This window comes from Megascapheus bottae, chromosome X (assembly GCF_031878675.1).
Source record: "Megascapheus bottae isolate mThoBot1 chromosome X, mThoBot2.hap1, whole genome shotgun sequence".
NCBI classification, from domain to species: Eukaryota; Metazoa; Chordata; class Mammalia; order Rodentia; family Geomyidae; genus Megascapheus; species Megascapheus bottae.
Genome location: NC_143547.1, coordinates 91888701 through 91910062, shown reverse-complemented (window position 1 = coordinate 91910062; position 21362 = coordinate 91888701). Strand labels below are relative to the sequence as shown.

Sequence of the window (21362 nt, the reverse complement as noted above, 5' to 3'; positions counted from 1 at the left end):
CTCACACCCCTCTCAAGCACTTCAGATGTCTGGTCATCAGCTCAGCTCCTATTTCCTGGCAATTTCTACCGCTAGGAATGCACCCCCAAGTTTCCCTACAGCTGCTTGCTGCCTCCTCCATTTTTTTCGCCTCAGCTCAACCATAATGTGACTTTCTCCAATCATGCTAAAGAATCGGGCCCAGCGCACAGTAGTTTCTACACAGCTTAGCACTATTTAAATTTATCTTCTTTATTGACTCTCTAGAACTACCTTCACAAGATGGAAAAATTGCTTGTCTTCCCAAGACCCTAGAGACACGAGGGGTGAGGTGTAGGTGTTTCTAGAATAACACATGCATAGGACATTAACTTTATCAGCTAATATAATACAGTGAGCTAGTTGCCTACAAGTATTTTATATGTTCAATTAAAAAACAGAGACTTAGCAACATTAGATAGGAGTCTAAGCATTCCCAATACAGGAATGCAAAAGGGGCTCAACGCACTTATTTCCCAGGCAACGAAACCCCAAAGCCATCTTGGATAGATATTCCTAAAACGACGGGATCTCCCAAATCAACTTCATTGGGAAAAAAATCTATTTTGGCAGAGCACAGGGTTTGTTCTCCATAGGCAGGCACTCTACTACTGCTTGAATCAGATACCCAGGACTTTTTCCTGTTTTATTGTGGCATGACTGGCATTTGAACTCAGGGCCTCAGTGGTCTACTCTTGTGTCACTACTCCACTTCTGACAATTTGATAATTAGAGACAATTCTTACAAACTTTCCTGCCCAGGATGGCTTCAAATCACACTCCTCACATCTTGCCTCCTTACTTGCTAGGATGACAGCCGCAGGCCACTAGCAACTGTCTCTACTTTGGTCATTTTTGAGATAGGCTCTCACTTTTTGCACAGGTTACTTTGGGTCTCAATCTTATTTGTGCTTCCCATTTTAGCCAGCATGATAGGAGTGTAGCACTATGCTCAGCGTTTTCTACTAAGACAGGGCTTAAAGAACTTTCTGAGCTGAGCACCGGTGGCTCACATCTGTAATCCTAGGTACTCAGGAGGCTGAGATCTGAGGCTCACAGTTTGAAGCCACACTGAGCAGGAAAGTCCGAGAGACTCCTATCTCCAATTAACCACCAGAAAACAAGGAAGTGGCTCAAGTGGTAGAGCTCTAGCCTTGAGCTGAAGAGATCAAGGACAGCATCCAGGTTCAGAGTTCAAGCCCCACAAATGCCACAAAAAAAAGAAATAAAAAGGAAGAAAAAACTGTGGGCTGGGAATATGGCTTAGGGGTAGAGTGCTTGCATGAAGTCCTGGGTTTGATTCTTCAGAAACACAAACAGAAAAAGCTAGAAGTGGTGCTGTGGCTCAAGTGGTATAGTAGTAGCCTTGAGCACAGAGAGGCTCAGGGACAGGCCCTGAGTTCAAGCCTCAAAACCGGCAAAAAATAAATGAATTAATAAAAAAGCAAGCCGGGAACAGTGGCTCACGCCTGTAATCCTAGCTACTCAGAAGGCTGAGATCTGAGGATCACAGTTTGAAGCCACCCTGAGCAGGAAAGTCCAAGAGACTCTTATCTCCAATTAACCACCAAAAAACCATAAGTGGCGCTGTGACTCAAGGTTAGGCTAGTAGCCTTGAGCTGAAGAGATCAGGGACAACGCTCAGGCCCAGAGTTCAAGTCCCACACCGACGAAATAAATAAATAAAAATAAAAAGCACAGCAGGTACTGGGAAACCCAACAAATTGGCTGGCAGAGAGTGGGTCAGTTTAAGGCCAGCCCAAGCCAAAAGATATAATCTCCATCACAACCAGTAATCTGGGCATTGTAATAAAATCTGTAATCCTAGTTACACAGTAAACATAGGTAGGTTTATGGCACAGGCTGCTCTTTTTTTCTAGGGAAAAAAAGAATTGGACGTATGGTTCAACTAGAAGAGAGCTTGACTAGCCACAAGTTCAAAACCTAGTACCACCAAATAAAGGAGCATCAATAGTGCGAGCAGAACACATCATCATAGGACAGCCATGAGACAGATCTCAGTGTGCAGATATTTGGGGGGGGGGGAGATTTAGGATTAATTCTGGCTGTTGAACTCACACATGGTAACATCAGGTTTAAAGACCAATTGAGAAAATATTAATAAGATGTTTCATAAACTAGGAAGTTCTAGGCCTGGAACATATTAATGAGTGTTTTCGTGCTGGTCCTGGGGCCTGAACACAAGGTATGTGCATTGTCCCCGAGCTTTATTTGCTCAAGGTAGAGCACTAGCTCTACCACTTGTGCCATTTCCAGCTTTTTCTCCTTAGTACTAGTTTATTGGAAATGAAGTCTCACAGACTCGAAGCCCTAGGTGGCTTTGAACCACATGTCTCAAATCTCAACATCCAAAGTACTTGGGTGGTACTAGTGTCTGGCTTACATAATTTTTTTTGCCAGTCCTGGGGCTTAAGCTCAGGGCCTGAGCACTGTCCTTTTCTCAAGGCTAGAGCTCTTCTACATGAGGCACAGCACCACTTCCAGCTTTTTTCTATGTATGTGGTACTGAGGAATTGAACCCAGGTCTTTATGCATGCTTTGCAAGCACTCTACCACTAGGCAAAACTCCCAACCCTTATATAAAATTCTGAAAGAAATAAATACAGTGAAATTGCTCGCAATGTTGCTAGCTCATACTTCAAGAAGAAATACAGGGGAGCAATTGAAACTTTAGGTTTAAATTTTTTCTCCTGCTTCTAGAAAATAAAAAGGGATTGTTATTCTTTGGTCAGCAATGAATTGTCTACATAGAGGTTAAGAAGACACATACATCTGAAACTGTGTTGAGATGTGGCCTAGCATTACATTCTGAATAACTTCACGGAATTTTAGGAGAAACCTGTGTTCTCTTAACAAAGTGTATCATGTATCTGGGTGCCACTGGCTCACGCCTGCAATCCTAGGGACTAAAGAGGCTAAGATCTGAGGATAACAGTTCAAAGCCAGCCTGGACAGGAATGTCCATAAGACACTTATCTCCAACTAACCACCAAAAAGGTCAGAACTAGAGTTCTGGCTCAAGTGGTAAATCCCTAGCCTTGAGCAAAACAGCTCAGGTGCAGGAGCACCCAGTCCCTGAGTTCAAGCTCCATGACTAGCACCAAAAAAAAGTTTACCATGTGTCTAAAATGTGTAATATATCTCTGAAGTACACAAGAAATTTGCTAGCGCCATCAGTTCAGTTTACCAGAAATTATTTGCTGTGTTTGGTAAAGACTATAATTTAAGGCTGGGAGTTTGGCCTAATGGTACAGTGCTTGCCTAGCATGCACGAAGACCCGGGTTCGTACCATATACATAGAAAAATCCAGAAGTGGTTCTGTGGCTCAAGTGGTGGAGAGCTACCCTTGAGAAACCCCAAGTACAGTGCTCAGGCCCTGAGTTCAAGCACTGGGACTGGCCAAAAAAAAAAAACAAAACTGGAAATGATGCTGTGGCTCAAGGGGCAGGGCAGTAGCCTTGAGCTGAAGAGCTCAGGGTCAACATCCAAATCCAGAGTTCAAGTCCCATAACTAACAAAAAAAAGATTATAATTTAAACTTGTTACTGAAATGGAAGAAAAATATAAATAGAAACCAATAGAAAAATATACTGTTAGTTTGTAGATGGAAATGGTAGGCATGTGTAGCTTCATTGAAGGGGAATAGCTCTTATTTTTAAGGCCTTTTATATTCAAGAGTTCGAAAAGCAATGGATTTGAACTTTATTTATTTGCATTTGAAAGGAACTGTTGACAAGATTCACAGAAACAATCTGAGCAAGTGAGCCAACACTGTCACTACTACTGAACCGGCTGTTATTACTGGTGAGAACTGTCTCTGACTGTTCCAAATGCATGGTGGTACAATTAACAATGCTCAATCACCTCCATTTTCCCCCAAATATATAAAAATTAAAATACCAATTAAAAAACTAATATATCTTCTCTTTAAATGCTTCTTACAGATACAATTTCAATATTATCATTGAATAGTGGTGTCGTTTAAGAGACTTTTCGATTCACAAGTTAAACAATCTATCCACTGGGAACTGGTAATCCGCCTATAGGCTCATAGTGCAAATAAAAAGTTTAAGAATGCAGCAACTGACGTTTCTAAAATACAAAACAGATAAAATTCTTAGAAGGTTCATGCAAAAAAGCTTTACTAAGCAGATGGCCACAGAACTAGGAACATCTGATGACGTCAATGGAACTCCTCGTGTTTCCACACTCCATTTGAACGCTTGTCTTAAGCTTTGTACTTGGCTTTTCCAGTTTCACTAATGACACAAACATGCTATAAAAAAAACCGCAGAAACTCACATTAGAAGAGTGTGTTATGAAATGAAAGACAAGGATAGTATTTTCTCTATCTTGTAAGAATAGTTATTATGCTGACCTGGTTCTTACTAAACAAACACATGCAACACTTGAACTCCAGGCTATTCACTTTCAGAGAGTATATTTTGAGGACAAAGCCATTTAGCCCATTAATTCGCTTCTGGATCTCAAAGTATGTAACTGTGAGAAGGAAATATAGCAGAGAATTCTAGGTCCTGTTAAAATGGGCTTACGGCAAGGAGTTCAAGCAAGACGGAGAAACCTGCTTGAGATGGCATTCTCAGTGTAGGCCTCCTAAATCCTCCTTATCCATGTTCCCTAACACCCACTGTGCACACAAACACGTGCTCATGTTCATAAACGTCCATGCTCAAACACAGCCTCCCACTCTCATCAACACTCCATGGCCACACATTCACCCATGTTCACAAACACACCACATTCATAAGCACACACACAGGACTCTCCTGCCTCTAGAGTAGGAGGTGGGGGTTTAAAGCAGAAAGAATTTAAAGCCTTAAACTCTATCATTTCTTTCTTAGTTATGACCCAATTTATCATCGAAAACAATAATGAGATAGTTATTATATCTTAAAGCCGTTCGACTATTTCAGCCAGCAATAAGTGTCATACTAGCCTGGCCAGGTTCCAGTTCTAGGGACATCTGTACTTGACTACAGCTTTATGTGACTAATGGGAACCATCAGTCTGGTCAAATTATGAGGTGCTGGAAAGGAGAAAACAATTCTTCCCTTTTCTAAATTTTTATGTGGGTTTTGAAAAATGAGATGAAGAAAGAGAAGCACTACTTACATTCAAATCCCTGAAGTACTCATTATAGTCAAGGGCATATCCAACAACAAACTTGTCTGGAATTTCAAAACCAACAACTGAAAAGAAGAATCTCAAGTTATCATTTAGATACAGAAAACATTACTTTCATATCTAATGCCTGCAAATGTGCCTTCTTTACAAATATTCTCTGAAGTAGCTCTAAGCTATTTCATATAAACCTTTTGTAGGTTAAAGATGAGTGAATGATTAGCAAAAAGTAATGTACTTACAGTCTGGCCTATATCCAACACTTCGAGAGGTCCTTTTCACCAGCAAGCTGTTAATTACAAAATACAACATGTGTAACATATGGAAAGACTACAGGGCACAACAAAAGAAAACAATCATGTTCCTAAATAGTATTTCATCAAGCTGTTTCATCAAACCAGGTGCTATTGGCTCATGCTTGTAATCCTGGCTACTCAGGTGGTTGAGAACTGAAGATGGCAATTTCAGCCTGAGCAGGACAATCTGTGAAGTTTCTTATCTCCTATTAACAATCAAAAGAGCCTGAAGTGGAGCTGTGATTCAAGTAGCAGAGCACTGGCCTTGAACAAATCAAGGACAGCACCAAGGCCCTGAGTTCAAGCTCCAGGACCAGAACACACAAAAACCGTTTATGCATGTAATATGCCATGGTTAGTTTAATGCTTCCAAAAGAAGCCTGAAATAGAGAAGTAAATCAGGGCTGGAAGCACAGCCAATTGGTAGAGTGCCTGCCTAGCATGCATGAAGCCCTGAGTTTGACTCCTCAGTACTACATATACAGAAAAAAGCTGGAAGTGGTGCTGTGGCTCAAGTGGTAGAGCACTAGCCTTGACCAAGTTCAAGAGCAGTACCCAGCCCCAGCCCCAGGACTGGCAAAATAGTAGTAGTAGTAGTAGTAGTAGTAGTAGTAGTAGTAGTAGTAGTAGTAATAGAAGTAAATCATGGGCATCACTGGCAAGGGGCAGCAATGAGTTCCCAATACACTCAAGGCCTTTCACTGCCCTCTACCTAGGACTGATGGGTAGTCTTGAGACCTACATGAATGGAAGATAATCTAGAAGATAGAACACGAGTGAGCATGAACAAAAGTGGTGAAAATCCCCAGGACACATAATCACTAAGTTGTAAAGCATGTAGGAAAGACTTGTAATACTTGGCTTACAAAGACAACCTCAGGCTAAACAAAACAGTATGTTAAAGGAATTAACTTTTTTCCCCCCAAGACCAGGATTCAAAGCTCACTGGCTGGAACTCTACCACCGGAACCATACTTCTGGTCCCTAATTTGTTTTTGTGTACCTGATGATCCTGGGGCTTGAGCTCAAGAGCCTGGGTACTCTCCTGAGCTTTTGTGTGCTCAAGGCTAATGCTCTACTACTTTGAGCCAAGCTCTACTTCGGGTTTTTTGGTGGTTAAAAATAAGAGACTGAGCTGGGCACAGTATCTCACACCTATAATCCTAGCAACTCAGGAGGCTAAGATCTGAGGATCACCCTTCAAAGCCAGCCTGGGCACTAAAGTCCATGAGATTCTTTATCTCCAATCAACCACCAGAAAACCGGAAGTAACATTGTGGCTCAAGGGATAGGGCTGAAGAGACAGCATCTAGGCCCAGGTTTCAAGCCCCATGACAAAATGAGGGAAGGAGGGAAGGAGGGAAGGAGGGAAGGAGGGAAGGAGGGAAAGAGGGAAGGAGAAGGGGAAGGGGGGGGAAGGGGAGGGGAGGGGAGGGGAAGGGAGGGGAAGGGAGGGAAGAAAGAAAGAAAGAAAGAAAGAAAGAAAGAAAGAAAGAAAGAAAGAAAGAAAGAAAAGAAAAGAAACTTCTCAGCTTCTTAGGTATCCTAGTATTATAGGCGTTAGCCACTGGTACCCCGATGGTACTATTTTTTTTGGTCGGTTATGGGACTTGAACTCTGGGCCTGGGTGTTCTCCCTGAGCTCTTCAGCATAAGGCTACCACTTCTCTTTTTCTGGTGATTAATTAGAGATAAGAGTCTCACGGACTTCTTAGTGCCCTGACTGGCTTTGAACCATGATCCTCAGATCTTGGCCTCCTGAGTAGCTAGGATTCACAGGTGTGAGTCACCACACCCAGCCTTTTTTTTAACTTCAGGCCTTGCTGGGCACTAGTGGCTAGCTACTCAGGAGGCTGAGATCTAAGGATCAATGTTCAAAGTTAGCTTGGGCAGAGAAGTCTCCATGAGACTCTTAGCTCCAATGAACCACTCAAAACCTGGAAATGGTGCTGTGGCTCAAGTGCAAGAGCACTATTCTTGAACACAAAGTGACTCAGGGACAGCATGAAGGCCCTAAGTTCAAGTCCCACAACCAACAACAAAAAGATGACTCAGTATAGCTAAATGTTGATAGCTTTATCAAAATTTTTATTTTCATAGAAAGTGGCAAAAAAAACCCCAGGGAGGTCCCTAAAGTCTTCCATGCAATTTCTTCCAACAGTAACAACTTGTCCCACAACAGTCTATCACAACCAAAACAAGGATATCCGTGAACTAACTGACCTCATCTAGATTACCCAATCTTTCATGCATGTTCCCATGCAGGTCCATGTGCTTGTAAGGCTTTAAGCAACTGTAGCGTATGTGTAGACATATGTAATCACTACCACAACTAGCATCACATAACTCCCCTGGTATCTACTAGGGTATTCTCTAGCTTTGTAAGTTTGGCATTGCACAAATGTTGAGTATGTGGGGATCACACAGCATCTGACTTTCTGATGACTCTAACTGGCATCATTTCCTTAAGGTCCATCAATAGTTCTGTTGTATATGGCTGAGTGTGAAGAGATACACTGTTATTGAGCCATTTACCTACAGCAGGATGCTTGGGTTGCTTTTAGTTTGGGGCTATCACAAATGATGCTGACATGAATATTCATGTTCAGATTTTTATGTGGACATATATTTTTTATTTATCTGAGATAAATGACTAGTAGTGCAACTTCTGGAGGCTTACTGTAATTACATAATTAGGGCATGTTTTCGTTTTGTCTTTAGCAATACTGAGATTTGAAGTCAGGGTCTCAAGCTTGCTGGGGATGGCACACTACCACTTGAGCCATACTTCCATTCTGGATTTTTGCTTACTAACTAAAGGTGGGAGTCTCTCAGACATTCCTGCTTAGGCTAGCTTCAAACCACAAACCTCAGATATCAACCTTAGTAGCAAGGATTACAAGCAGAAGCTACTGGTGCCCAGCCATATTCACTTTTGTGTTTTTGTTTTTTTTTAACTCTCAAAGTATATTCCAGTGAACCATGTCATCATATATTCATATCCGATAATAGAGTTTTGTGTTTGTATATGTGTTATTTATTTATTTGGTGGTAGTGATTCTGAACTCAATGTTCCACCACTTCAGCATACACCTACAACCCCCTTTTTATTGTTTGTATTTTTTTTCCAATCCTGGGGCTTGAACTCACGGCCTGGTCACTGTCCTTGAGCTACAGCACCACTTCCAGCTTTTTCTGTGTATGTGGTACCAAGGATTTGAACCCTGGGCTTCTTGCATGCTAGACACACACTCCCTGTCCCCAAAATATTTTTAATTTAAAAGTTTAATTAAAGCGAGGTAACAGTGACTTACGACTATAATCCCAGCTATTCAGGAGGCTAAGCTTTGAAGCTCTTGGTTCAAAGCCAGCCTGAGCAGGACTGTCCATGAAGACTCTCATCTCCAATAAATACCAAACTGTGGCTCAAGTGGTAGGCTCCTTAAACAAATCAGGGGTAGCAGCTGGGTCCCGAGTTCAAGACCAGGGGAAAAAGATTAATTGATCATTCTAAACCCTCACTGAATGATATGCTTTGTATGTCTCATTATTAGACATAAAGCACAAACATACAAAATACCTCATATAAAAATTAAAGCAGGCTAGATGCCAGTAGCTCATGCCTGTAATCCTAGCTACTGAAAAGGCTGAGATCTGGGGATCATGGTTCACACAGTTCAAAGTCAGCCTGGGCACCTGCAAGACTCTTATCTCCCCACAATAAAACTGGTGCTGTGGCTCAAGGGGTAGGGCAGTAGCCTTGAGCTTTTTGAAAAGCTCAGGGACAGTGCCCAGACCCCAAGTTCAAACCCCACAACCAACAAAAACAAAACAATACCTTAAAAACAGATATATAAAATATCTTATTATATTCAATTCATAGTGAGGCAGAATATTAGAGAAAAAAGGTCAAAAGATATTGATGCATGCCAACTACATTATATTTCTAAGAGCACTTTCAGGACATCACACCTCTAGCAACACACAATCTCAATGACGTACATGTGCCAGCTACAGAAAAGCCCGTAAGAACAGACTACTGACTGACTGACTGGCAACTCTCACTGCTTTATTCTGTGTAAGCCATTAGACAGATACTTTGACTCTTTAAAAGAGGTTTATAAAAATCAGCTAATTCACTAGGTTACTGTGGCTCATGCCTGTAAACTTAGGAGGCTAAGGTCTGAGGATTATGGTTCAAAATAAGCTTGGTCAGGTAAGTCTGTGAGACTTATCTCCAATTAACAATCAAAAATCTGGAAGCAGGGGCCGGGAGTTTAGCCTAGTGGTAGAGTGCTTGCCTAGACATGGGAACCACATACATAGAAAAAAAGCTGGAAGTGGTGTTGTGGTTCAAGTGGTAGAGCTCTAGCCTTGAGCAGAAAAGCCAAGCCAGAATAATGTCCTGAGTTCAAGCCCCAGTACCAGCACAAAAAAGCAAAAACGAACAGCTAATCACCCCCATAGAAAAAAAATCACAGATTGGTCAATGATTTAAAATAAAGGGTACAGTTGTAAAACTTCAAATGTACAAACAAAAATCAAAACAAAAAGTGATGAAAGCACTGACAGAGCCAGTTCTTGGAATTCAGATTTCATCTCTTATAGCTTACTATATCTTTGGACAGTTGCATGCACAAAGTCCTGGGTTCAATTCCTTGATACCACATACATAGAAAAAGCCAGAATAAGTGCTGTGGTTCAAGTGGTAGAGTGGTAGCCTTCAGCTAAAGAGTTCAGGGACAGCACCCAGGCCCAGAGTTCAAGCCCCAGGACTGGCAAAATAATAAAATTTCAGCCATGGACACAAAACAAGACACAGTGCTGTCACTGATTCCAGCAGTTCCACATTTTCAGGCCAAACTCTCTACCATGCTACTCAGGACAAGTTAATAACATTAGCATGCTGATAAACCAAATGTTAATAATACAGTTGGCTCTTATCTTTGAGTTCTACATCTATTAAACTTAAAAGCAGATGAAAATACCCTAAAAACATTGCATAATATTTACACTGTGTTTTATAAGTAATCTAGAGAAGATGCAAAGTATATGGGAGGATATGGAGATATCCTATTCAAATACTAGCACATAATCCCTTATTGTATATCAAAGATGTGAACATCTGGGGACCTTGGTGTTTGTGGGGCTACCAGACCCAGTCCCTCCCCCCACCCCAATGGATACAGAGGAACAAATGTGACTATAAAATCTTTACAAAGGCTATTTTCTCAGTTTCATTTGAGACGGTATTACTTCTTGAAGATTAAATGATAGCCGAGAGCAATATCCAGCAACATCCTGACAAAGAAACAATTGTCTAATTAATCTTCCAAATGAAAAAAAGCATTATTTCAAAAGGTCATACATACCTTGCAACCTTGACCATCTTTGGATTATGTTGCTTCACCAAGGAAAGCAAGGTCTGCATTGTTTTGCCAGTGTCAATTATATCCTTTAAAAATAGAAAAGACATTTTAAATGATAGAAAATACAGCACATTTGTAGTCACTATACAAATACATAATACCCAAACCTCAACATTCAGACATTTTGTCATGGCACAATGGCATTTCTTAACAGTGTAGTAGTTCTCATGAAAATTCACATACTCTGGTTAGTCAGTAAACTGTAAGCCATGTGGGCCTTACTTAATAAGTACTGAGACTGCCAATCCTTAATACTAGAATTTTCTAGGCATAAAGGGGTCAAGAACAGCAAATTTAATTACGTACATGTGAATATTGTCTACATCTGTAATCTTTTGTTGAGACAAGGTCTTGCTATGTATTCAACACTGGTCTTGAACTTGTGATCATGTTAGAAAGGTATGTTACCCCATTTTTTTCTTTTGTACAGGTTTTGGGGCTGGGACTCAGACAATGTTTCTTATCTTTCTTTCATTCAAGGGCTAGCACTCTACCACTTGAGCCACAGCTCCACTTTTGACGTTTTGGTGGTTAACTGGAGATAAGAGTCTCATGCAGTTGACTGCCTGTACTGGCTTTTAACTGCAGTCCTTAAATCTCAGGCCTCCTAAGTAGCAAAGAAGTCATTAGCCTTCCGTACCTGGCTTGGCCACTTCTTTGTTTTGTTTTGTTTTGCTCAGCCACAGGACTTTAACTCAGGGCCCGGGAGCTGTCCTTGAGCTTTTCTGCTCTAGGCTAATGCTTTAACCACACTGAGCCACAGCTCCACTTGTAGTTTTCTGGTTTTTAAATGGAGATAAGAGTCTCACAGCCTTTCCTGCCTAGGCAGGCTTTGAATCATGATCTGCAGATTATCAGCATCCTGAGTAGGATTACAGGCATGAGCCACCAGCACCCTGCTTATCCACTTCTTTACAAAAGGAATTTTAGATTTTTTTCTTCCTAAATTCAAGACAGGGACTCTCTCCTTCCCAAATCTCTGTATTTGGTTAACAGAACACACTTTCCAAAATACTATTTGTATCATCTTAAAAAGTATCCAAATGAATAAGGTTTTCCTAAATGTCTTTAAAGTGAATCTGGGCTATTCAGTAAAACAGTAGGGCATTATCCAAAACTACCACCCATAAAACCAGGGGCAGGATATGGCTGGCCATTCTTAAATCATTTACTACATGATGGGACAGACTTATGTATGTGTCTCTGCATTTTCCCTTGGCCTCCTGAGGCTCTTTTGCCTGCATTGATGGCTGTGAATGACGTTACAAAAACCCAAATGGTCCTTAGCAGAAACCATAAACCATAACCCTGATGCTCTTCATTGAAACCACCCACTCTTTAGGAATTTTAAAACACAGAAGTGGTACAGTGCCTCAAATGGTAGAACTCTTCTCTTTTGTTGCCCTTTGGTTAATCTCACATTGTTACAGTATCTGACTTTATTACCTGGCATATTGTATATACATTGGTTTATTTGGAATAGGAAAGGGGGAAAACAAGATGATTGGGAGGGGTGGAGGAAGGGAAATGGGGACAAACACATGAGAAAGGGTATCAGTGTGAGAAGTAATGCACCTACTATCTGGCGAATATAACTCTAAACCCTCTATACATTACAATAAAAAAAGAAAAAAAATTTAAAAAAGAACATAATATCTTGAACACTCGTTTGTTAAACATGGCATTTGAAATATGATGTAAACTAAAAATAGTTTAAAAAAAGAACATAATAGCCAATCTAAAATAGTGCATTTACAATATTCATTGATTCTTGAATATAAAATAGCATTTATACAAAAATTATTTGCCATATAACAATTTTATATTTCAGAAAGCAAAAAATTAAGCAAGGCACTAAATTATACAAACACACACACCTTGTCCATTATCAGTAAAGCAAATCATTAAGTAGTCTCCAATTTTTTCTTTCCCCAAACAGTAACTATACAGCCCAGGCTGGCTTTTGAGATCCTCCTGCCCAAGTCTCCTGGGCACTAGGATTACAGGTTCTCTCCCAGCCTGGTCTACCTTCACTATATTGACAGAACACAAGCCTACCATAAAACTGATGATGAAAAGTTTCTTTTCCTGGCTTACCTTTAGGATGCAGAACATTAAGACAGAAAAGTCATAAATACTATATTAAAATTAAATGTAGAACTTACTTCAACAATCAAGACATTCTAGGAGAAAAAGAGAAATGAGTATCAGTACATTTGTACTTCAATAATCAGTAGAATTACATCATAAAAAGCTCTAAGGAAATCATTCAAATTCTTGTTTGTGGATACTTTACAAAGCAAACTCTGCTTGAAACAAGCCAATTTGTTGGCACTGGATGTCCTTAGTACTGAGATTTTCTTTTTTGCCAAACCTGGGGCTTGAACTCAGGGCCTAAGCAAGTTCTTGGTCTTTCTCAAGGCTAGCTCTACCACTTGAGCCACAGCACCACCTCCAGCTTTTTCTATATATGTGCTACCAAGGAATCGAACCAGGATCTTTGTGAATACTAGGCAAGCACTCTACCACTGTGCCAAACTCCTGGCCCCAAACTCCCAGCCCCAGAACTGAGACTTTTTTTTGTTGGTCATGGGAGTTGAACTCTAAGCCTGGGTGTTGTCCCTGAGCTCTTCAGCATAAGGCTGCCACTCTACCACTTGAGCCACAATGCCACTTCTGGTTTTCTGGTGGTTAATTGGAGATAAGAGTCTCATGAACTTTTTAGAGCCTGAGCTGGCTTTGAAGGGTGATCCTCAGATATTAGCTAGGATTACAGGTGTGAGCCACCCTGGCCAGCAGTACTGAGATTTTTTAAACAAAAAGCTGCAGGGCATGTTGGCTCACACCTGTGATCCTAGCTACTCAGGAGGCTAAGATCTGAGAATCAGAAATTTTGAGATGGCAGCTGAAGGCTCACACCTATGTTCCTACTCAGGAGGCTAAAGATGTGAGGATTCTAAGTCGAAAAAGCTATTAGTGGCACTGCAGCTCAAGTGGGAGGGAGAGGGAGAGAGAGAGAATTCAGATGTATCCATATTTTTGGATTATACAAAAGAAAGATATTAATACTTCCTCCTCATAAAAACCCTCGCCCCATTTTCATTTCAAAATTCCATACCTAGAGGATTCCTTAAGAGAAAATATCATGCAATAGTTACTTCCCAGAGTAAAGAAAGGTTCTATCATTTCACATATTGATTATACAGGAAAATCTATACTAAGCTGCTTATTTGTTGTTCCAATTAGTATTTTTCTTTGGGGGGGGGGAGGTAGGCTAGAACTCAGGGCCTGAGTACTGTCCCTTAGTTTTTATGCTCAAAGCTAGTGTTCTACCACTTGAGCCATGGTTTCACTTCCAGCTTCTTCGGTGGTTCATTGGAGATAAAGTTTCCCAAACTTTCTTGCCTGGTTGGCTTTGAACTGAATTCCTCAGATCTAGGATTACAGGTGTGAGCCAACAGTACCTTGCACAACTATAGTTTATTATCTAACAACATACTTTATCATGACATCAAAATTTTAATGCTCTACATATTTTTCTAAACTCGTAGTCACCAAGCACACAACACATCCACTGTCTCTATCTATCTGTTTACCTTGTCTGTCTATCTACCTACATTCCTACCCTATGTTTTTTTTTTGGTGTTACTGTGGTTAAACTCAGAATCTCACACTTGCTGGACTGGTAGTCTACCATTTAAGCCATACCCTCAGCCCTAAATCTGCATTTTTCTATTTTTTTGCCAGTCCTGAGGCTTGAACACAGGGCCTGAGCATTATCTTTGGGCTTTCTCAAGGCTAGAGCTCTATCACTTGAGCCATAGCACCATTTCCAGGTTTTTTTTTCTATGTATGTGTACCGGGGAATCGAACCCGTGTCTTGGTGCATGCACTCTACCACTAGGCCAAACTCCCAGACCCTAAATCTGCATATTTCTACTTTTCTTTGGCCAGTCCTGGGCTTGAGCTCAGGGCCTGAGCACCGTCCTTGGACTTTCTCAAGGCTAGAGCTCTACCACTTGAGCCTCAGCACCACTTCTGGCTTTTTTTTTCTATGTATGTGGTGTCAAGGATTCGAACCCGGGTCTTCGTGCAGGCTAGGCAAGCACTCTACCTCTAGGTCAAACTCCTGGCCCCATTTTTTTTGCCAGCCCAGGGGTTGGAAGTCAAGAGCCTGTGCACTGTTCCTGAGCTCCTTTAGCCCAAAGCTAGCACTCTACCACTGAAGCCATAGCGCCATTTCTGGCTTTTTTCTGTTTATTTGGTACTGAGGAATAGAAAATAGAGTTCCACATATGCTAGGAAAGTACTCTACCACTAAGCCACATACCTAGCCTTCTTATATTTTGTCTCACTAACTTTAGTGCCCAGGGTGGCTTTGAGCCATGATCCTCATATCTCAGACTCCTGAGTAGCTACGATTACAGATGTGAGCCCCCAGCACCCAGAAAAAATCTATATTTTTTTTATTCTTTTTTTTTTGCCAGTCCTGGGCTTGAGCTCAGGGCCTGAGCACTGTCCTTGGACTTTCTCAAGGCTAGAGCTCTACCACTTGAGCCTCAGCACCACTTCCGGCTTTTTTTTCTATATGTGGTACCGAGGAATTGAACCGGGGTCTTCATGCATGCTAGGCAAGCACTTTAACCACAAGGCCAAACTCCCGGCCCCCAAAATCTATATTTTACTGCAAGTTTCTTTTTTCCCCCAGTCCTGGGGCTTGAACTCAAGGTGTGGGCACTGTCCTTGGACACATTTTGCTCAAGCCTAGTGTTCTATCACTTGAGCCACAGCGCCACTTCCAGCTTTGTCTGTGTATGTGGTACCAAACAATCAAAGCCTAGGCAAGCACTCTACCACCAGTGTATGTTCCTGGCCCCTCTACAAGTTCTACAACAGCTATTATAATTCATATATAACTGACAAGTATATTAGGAGAAAATGCTTGGAATTTTTTACTAATTAAAAGTGAGGCGATTCACTGGTCATGTATTAAAAGTAAACCTATAACTTTGTAAAGCTTCAGTTATTTCCAAGTGTCAAAGAATATCTCTCAAGGCTGGATTAGTTCAAGGATATAATGGAGCTAGGCTAAACCATTCCTTTTGGCAAGCAAGTTATATTCGTTTTCTCATTGTGGCCCATCCTCAATGAAGCAGCTGCTAGTGACAACTGCAGTTTACAGACAAGAAAAATTAACCTTACATTTAAAACAAACTCAGAATATGGGGAGAAAATAGAACAGATACCAAATTTGGGGCAATCCAAAGGCATACAACAGATGAATAACTATGTTCTTGCTTTTTTGCATACAAATGAATACATATGTTTTTGTTTTTTTATTTTTAAGAGATTATCAGTAAACTAAATTTCAAATATATTAAATACTGGTTTTAAATAGCTATCAAACTGTTCAAATGAATCCAGCATAGTACAAAGAACACAGATCCAGGAACTAGACGTTTTCTTGGTGCAGCTTTATGAGTGAATTTCAATATCATTTTTTACAGAAAAGGGTTAAAAACTTCACAAAGAATGATAGCTGCTGCACTGGGACAGAATTACAGAGTGGAAAACAGCATGGAATGAGGAAATAGACCCATTTATTATTTGAGTGTTGCTTCTACTACTAAGTAGACAATTCTGAGCAAGTCATGACCAAAAACGTTTTAGTATGATACTGATAAAAATCCAAGTCCAGAGAAATGATATTTAATCATTCCTATTCAAAACTAGAGCTTTATTACAATTCAAAAACTAAGAATTGCAATCACTAAAGGTTTACTGTATGTCAAGTACCTATACCCCTATTCAATAAGAGAAAACAATGAGGCTCAGAAGACTTACCTAAGATAATAAAGATAGGCAAGTAGAAGAAAAGAGAATTGAACACATGTGTATTCAGGATCAAAATGCCATCTTCTCTGCCAGGGTTCAACAGCTCATGCCTGCTCAGGATACTGAGATCTGAAAATCCCAGTTCAAAGCTAAAGTACCAGCACCTACACAAAGTCACTTTCAAAGCAGAGACTTAAAAGATAAGACAAGGTCAAAATAAAAATAAATCACAGGTCTTAAATGCTAGGCCTCGAGGCCAGGAGTTTGGCCTAGTGGTAGAGTGCTTGCCTAGCATGCACGAAGACCTGGGTTCGATTCCTCAGTACCACATAGATAGAAAAAAAGATGGAAGTGGTGCTGAGACTCAAGTGGTAGGGCTCTAGCGTTGAGAAAGTCCAAGGACAGTGCTTGGGCCATCAGCTCAAGCCCAGGACTGGCCAAAAAAAAAAAAAGCTAAGCCTCTCCGGGCTGGGAGTTTGGCCTAGTGGTAAAGTGTTTGCCTAGCATGCCCAAAGACTTGGGTTTGATTCCTCTGTACCACATACACAGAAAAAACTGGAAGTGGTGCTGTGGCTCAAGTAGCAGAATGCTAGCCTTGAGAAAGTCCAAGTACAGTGCCCAGGCCCTGAGTTCAAGCCCTAGGACTGGCAAAAAATAACAAAAAAACAGGCACAGGAGTGTGAACTAGTGGTAGTGTGTTCGCCTAACATGCATGAAGCCCAGGCTTCGATTCCCCAGAACCACATATACAGAAAAAGCCAGAAGTAGTGTTATAGCTCAAGTGGTAGAGTGCTAGCCTTGAGAAAGCTCAAGGACAGTGCCCACACCCTGAGTTAAGCCCCAGGACTACCAAAAAAAAATAGACAAATAACACAGCAAAACAATACTAGAAAAATTTTTCACATATTAAAGAAACTGTCTTGCCAAGGGTCCGTAGCTATAATCCTAGCTATTCAGGAGGCTGAAATCTAAGGGTCATGGTTTGAAGCCAACGTGGGCAGGAAAGTCTGTGAGACATTTTCTTTTGCCAGTCCTGGGCTTGAGCTCAGGGTCTGAGCACTGTCCTTCGGCTTTCTCAAGGCTAGAGCTCTATCACTTTGAGCCTCAGCAAAACTTCTGTCTTTTTTCTATGTATGTGGTACCGAGGAATCTAACCCGGGCCTTTATGCGTGCTAGGCAAGCACTCTACCACTAGGCAAAACTCCCGTCCCCAGTCTGTGAGACTCTTATCTCCTATTAATCACCAGGCAACCAGAGGGGCATGGTGGCTTAAAGTGGTAGAGTGCTAGCTTTGAGCAAAAAAGCTTTGGGACAGAGCCCAGCCAACCTCAAGCCTCAGAACAACAACAAAAATTGTCTTTAGCTGGGTACCTGTGGTTCAAATATGTATTCCTAGATACCCAGGAGGCTAAGATCTGAGGTTCACAGTTCAAAGCCAGCCCAGGCAGGCAAGTCTGAGACTCTTTATCTCCAATTAATTATTCTGAAAATGCCAGAAACGGCCCAGTGGCTCAAATGGTAGAGTGCTAGCCTTGTGCACAAAGAAGCTCAGGGACAGTCCCCAGGCCCTGAGCTCAAGCCCTAGGAATGGAAAAAAAGAAAACAAAACACCAAAAAACCTGTCTTAACATCTCTACATAAGGGAGGGGTAAACGGGAGAATATGAGGGAGAGGATAACAGACTTTAAAAAAAATGTACTCTTGGGAGGAGGTGGAGGGAGGGAAATGAGGACAAAAATGTGAGAAGGGGTATCAACGTGTGAAAGGTAATGCACTTACTATCTGGTGAATGTAACTGTAACCCCTCTATACATAACCCAACAATAAACAATTTTAAAAAGAAAAGAAAAGATCTCTACTGGGAATGTGGCTTGGTGGTAGAGTGTTTGCCTAGCATGCAAGAAGCCCTGGGAGCTGGAGATGGTGCTGTGGTTCAAGCTGTAGAGTGTTAGCCTTGAACCAAAGAATCTCAGGGAGTTCTAGCCCCAGGACTGGCAAAACATTACAAATTAAAAAAAAAAAAAGATCCCTACAAGTATTACATCACCTAATTGAATTAAAACTTCTTTGTAAAACTACTTTAGGATAATAAAAATTAAAATTAAAAAATATAAGATCTCGGGCCGGAAGTTTGGCCTAGTGGTAGAGTGCTTGCCTAGCATGCACGAAGACCCGGGTTCGATTCTTTGGTACCACATGCATAGAAAAAAGCCGGAAATGGTGCTGAGGCTCAAGTGGTAGAGCTCTAGCCTTGAGAAAGTCCAAGGACAGTGCTCAGGCCCTGAGCTCAAGCCCAGAATTGGCAAAAATAAATAAATAAATAAAATAAATTTTAAAAAATATAAGACCTCGGCTGGGAGTTTGGCCTAGTGGTAGAGTGCTTGCCTAGCATGCATGAAGACGAATGCCATGCATGAAGCCACTATACCACACTCCTGGCCCTTGTTTCAATTTTTGTGATATTCTAATTTGAACCCAGAACTTTTCTCTTTAGATAGGCATTGTATAACTTGAGCCACTTTTCCATCCCTTTTATCTATAGTTATTTTTGTCAGATATAGAACATTTGTTCCTGGGCCAGCACTGGATCATAATCATCCCTTCCTATACCACCCCCATAGCTGTGATCACAGGAATGACTCAATGAATCTTGTCTCAATATTTTAAAATTTTTCTCTTTTCATTTTTTCTTTGACCTATTAGTTATTAAGGATCACATTGTTAACTGAACATAATATTGGTATCAAGGTATTTAAACATCTTGTGTGTGTGGTACTGGAGGTTGAAACTAGGACTCCACAAATGCATAGTAGGGTATTCTATTACTGGGCAACTTCCCCAACTTTTGAATATTGTTCTTTTGACATACTGCATTATTTTTTTTTCTTGTGCCAGTCCTGGGGCTTAGGCTGAGGGCCTAGGTGCTGTCGTTGAGCTTTTTATGAGTAAGGTTAGCGCTCTTCCACTTTGCGCTTCCACTCTACTTCTGGCTTTCTTTGGGGGGGATGCTTAATTGGAGGAAAGAATCTCATGGACTTTCCTACCTGGCTTTGAATCTCAGTCCTTAGATCTAAGATCCCTGAGTGGTCAGGATTATAGGTATAAGCCACTGACACCTGGTTTACACTAAAATTTTTATTGAGTAAACAGTGACAAATGGTAGAATATTGCTTTTCTCTTTGATAATCACTTATTTACTTGCAGACATTGCCAAGTAAGAGATTGATCTCTTTGTTGCCAGTCCTGGGGCTTGAACTCAGGGCCTGGGCATTATCCTTGGGCTTTCTCAAGGCTAGTGTCTACCACTTGAGCCACAGTACCACTTCTGGCTTTTTCTGTGTATGTGGTAGAGAAGAATCATATTCAGAGCTTTGTGTATGCTAGGCAAACACTACCACTAAGCCACACTACCCAGAGATGGATCTGTTAATGAAACACTTCAGTGAAGGAGATTATTTATACATCCGCCATATTGCATGTCAGAAAATTAAAAAACAGAAGTATTCTTTGAAAAACAGCATGGAATTACAACATACAAAAACTTCCCATAGTCCCCCAAATCACATAACCAGTAAGTGGAATAGCTTTCATTTGAAGACAGACATCAAAGTTTCTTTTTTATTTTGGCCTTTAGATTTTAACGTTCACTTTTATTTAACTGGGTATCCATAAGAAAAGTTAAATGTATAACACGTGTGCTTGCCTAGCATGCACGAAGACCTGGGTTCAATTCCTCGGTACAACATGCATAGAAAAGCTCTAGACTTGAGGGAAAAGCACAAGGACAGTGCTCAGGCCCTGAGTTCAAGCCCCATGACTGGAGAAAAAAAAAGAAATTGTGAATGTCTTACTCAGGGCCTGGGCATTGTCTCTGAGCTCTTTTGCTCTACCACTTTGAACCACAGCATCATTTCTTGTTTTCTGGCTGTTAGTTGGAGATAAGAGTCTCAGGGATTTTCATGCCCAGACTGGCTTGGAACTGGCATCCTCAGATCTCAACCTCCTATGTAGCTAGGATTACAAGTGTGAACAACCAGCACCTAGAACTGTGTGCCTATTTTTTAAGAAGAAAGCTCTCTTGGGCTGGGAGTGGTAGTGTGCTTGCCTAGCATGCACAGAGCCCTGGGTTCGATTCCCTGGAACCACATACACCGAAAAAAACCAGAAGTGGTGCTGTGGCTCAAGTGTCAGAGTGCTAGCCTTGAGCAAAAAATGTCCAAAGACAGTGCCCAGGCCCTGAGTTCAAGCCCCAGGACTGGCAAAAAAAGGGTTCTCTTTCTTTCAGCTGTAGTGGCAAACTGTTGAACTCTTCTTTTTGGTATACAACTTAGGAAAATGTAATTAATTCTGAGTATTTGCAAAAAACTAACCATTCTTTAGTTATACAACGTAAACTGCATCTTGGTCATGGATTAACAGTGATATAAAGTTCTCTTTCCTTTCCCTTCCAGACACATACCTTTCCAGTTAAAGCTGAGAGGTCATCTCCACCGATGACTTTTATGTCCCCTGTTGACTGATCATTCTAGTTAAGAAAAAAATACCATATATATGTACATTATTATGTATACAGACACTAGAAGACTTAAGATCTAATGTCCACAGCATTATGATATTCTAC

At 41.0% G+C, this 21362-nt stretch overlaps 1 protein-coding gene across 1 annotated transcript in view; it reads right to left on the bottom strand.

The window, feature by feature from the left end:
- Positions 1-3730: 3730 nt before the first annotated feature.
- Positions 3731-21362, bottom strand: part of Hprt1 (hypoxanthine phosphoribosyltransferase 1) — a 58693-nt gene continuing 41061 nt past the window's right edge. The window contains exons 4-9 of the mRNA XM_090326816.1: positions 21201-21266; positions 13072-13089; positions 10850-10932; positions 5425-5471; positions 5174-5250; positions 3731-4316 (exon numbers count right to left, since the gene is read on the bottom strand). Of these exons, the coding sequence (XP_090182942.1) occupies positions 4269-4316; positions 5174-5250; positions 5425-5471; positions 10850-10932; positions 13072-13089; positions 21201-21266 (339 nt within the window). The 3' untranslated portion in view covers positions 3731-4268. The remainder of the gene's footprint in view (positions 4317-5173; positions 5251-5424; positions 5472-10849; positions 10933-13071; positions 13090-21200; positions 21267-21362) is intronic.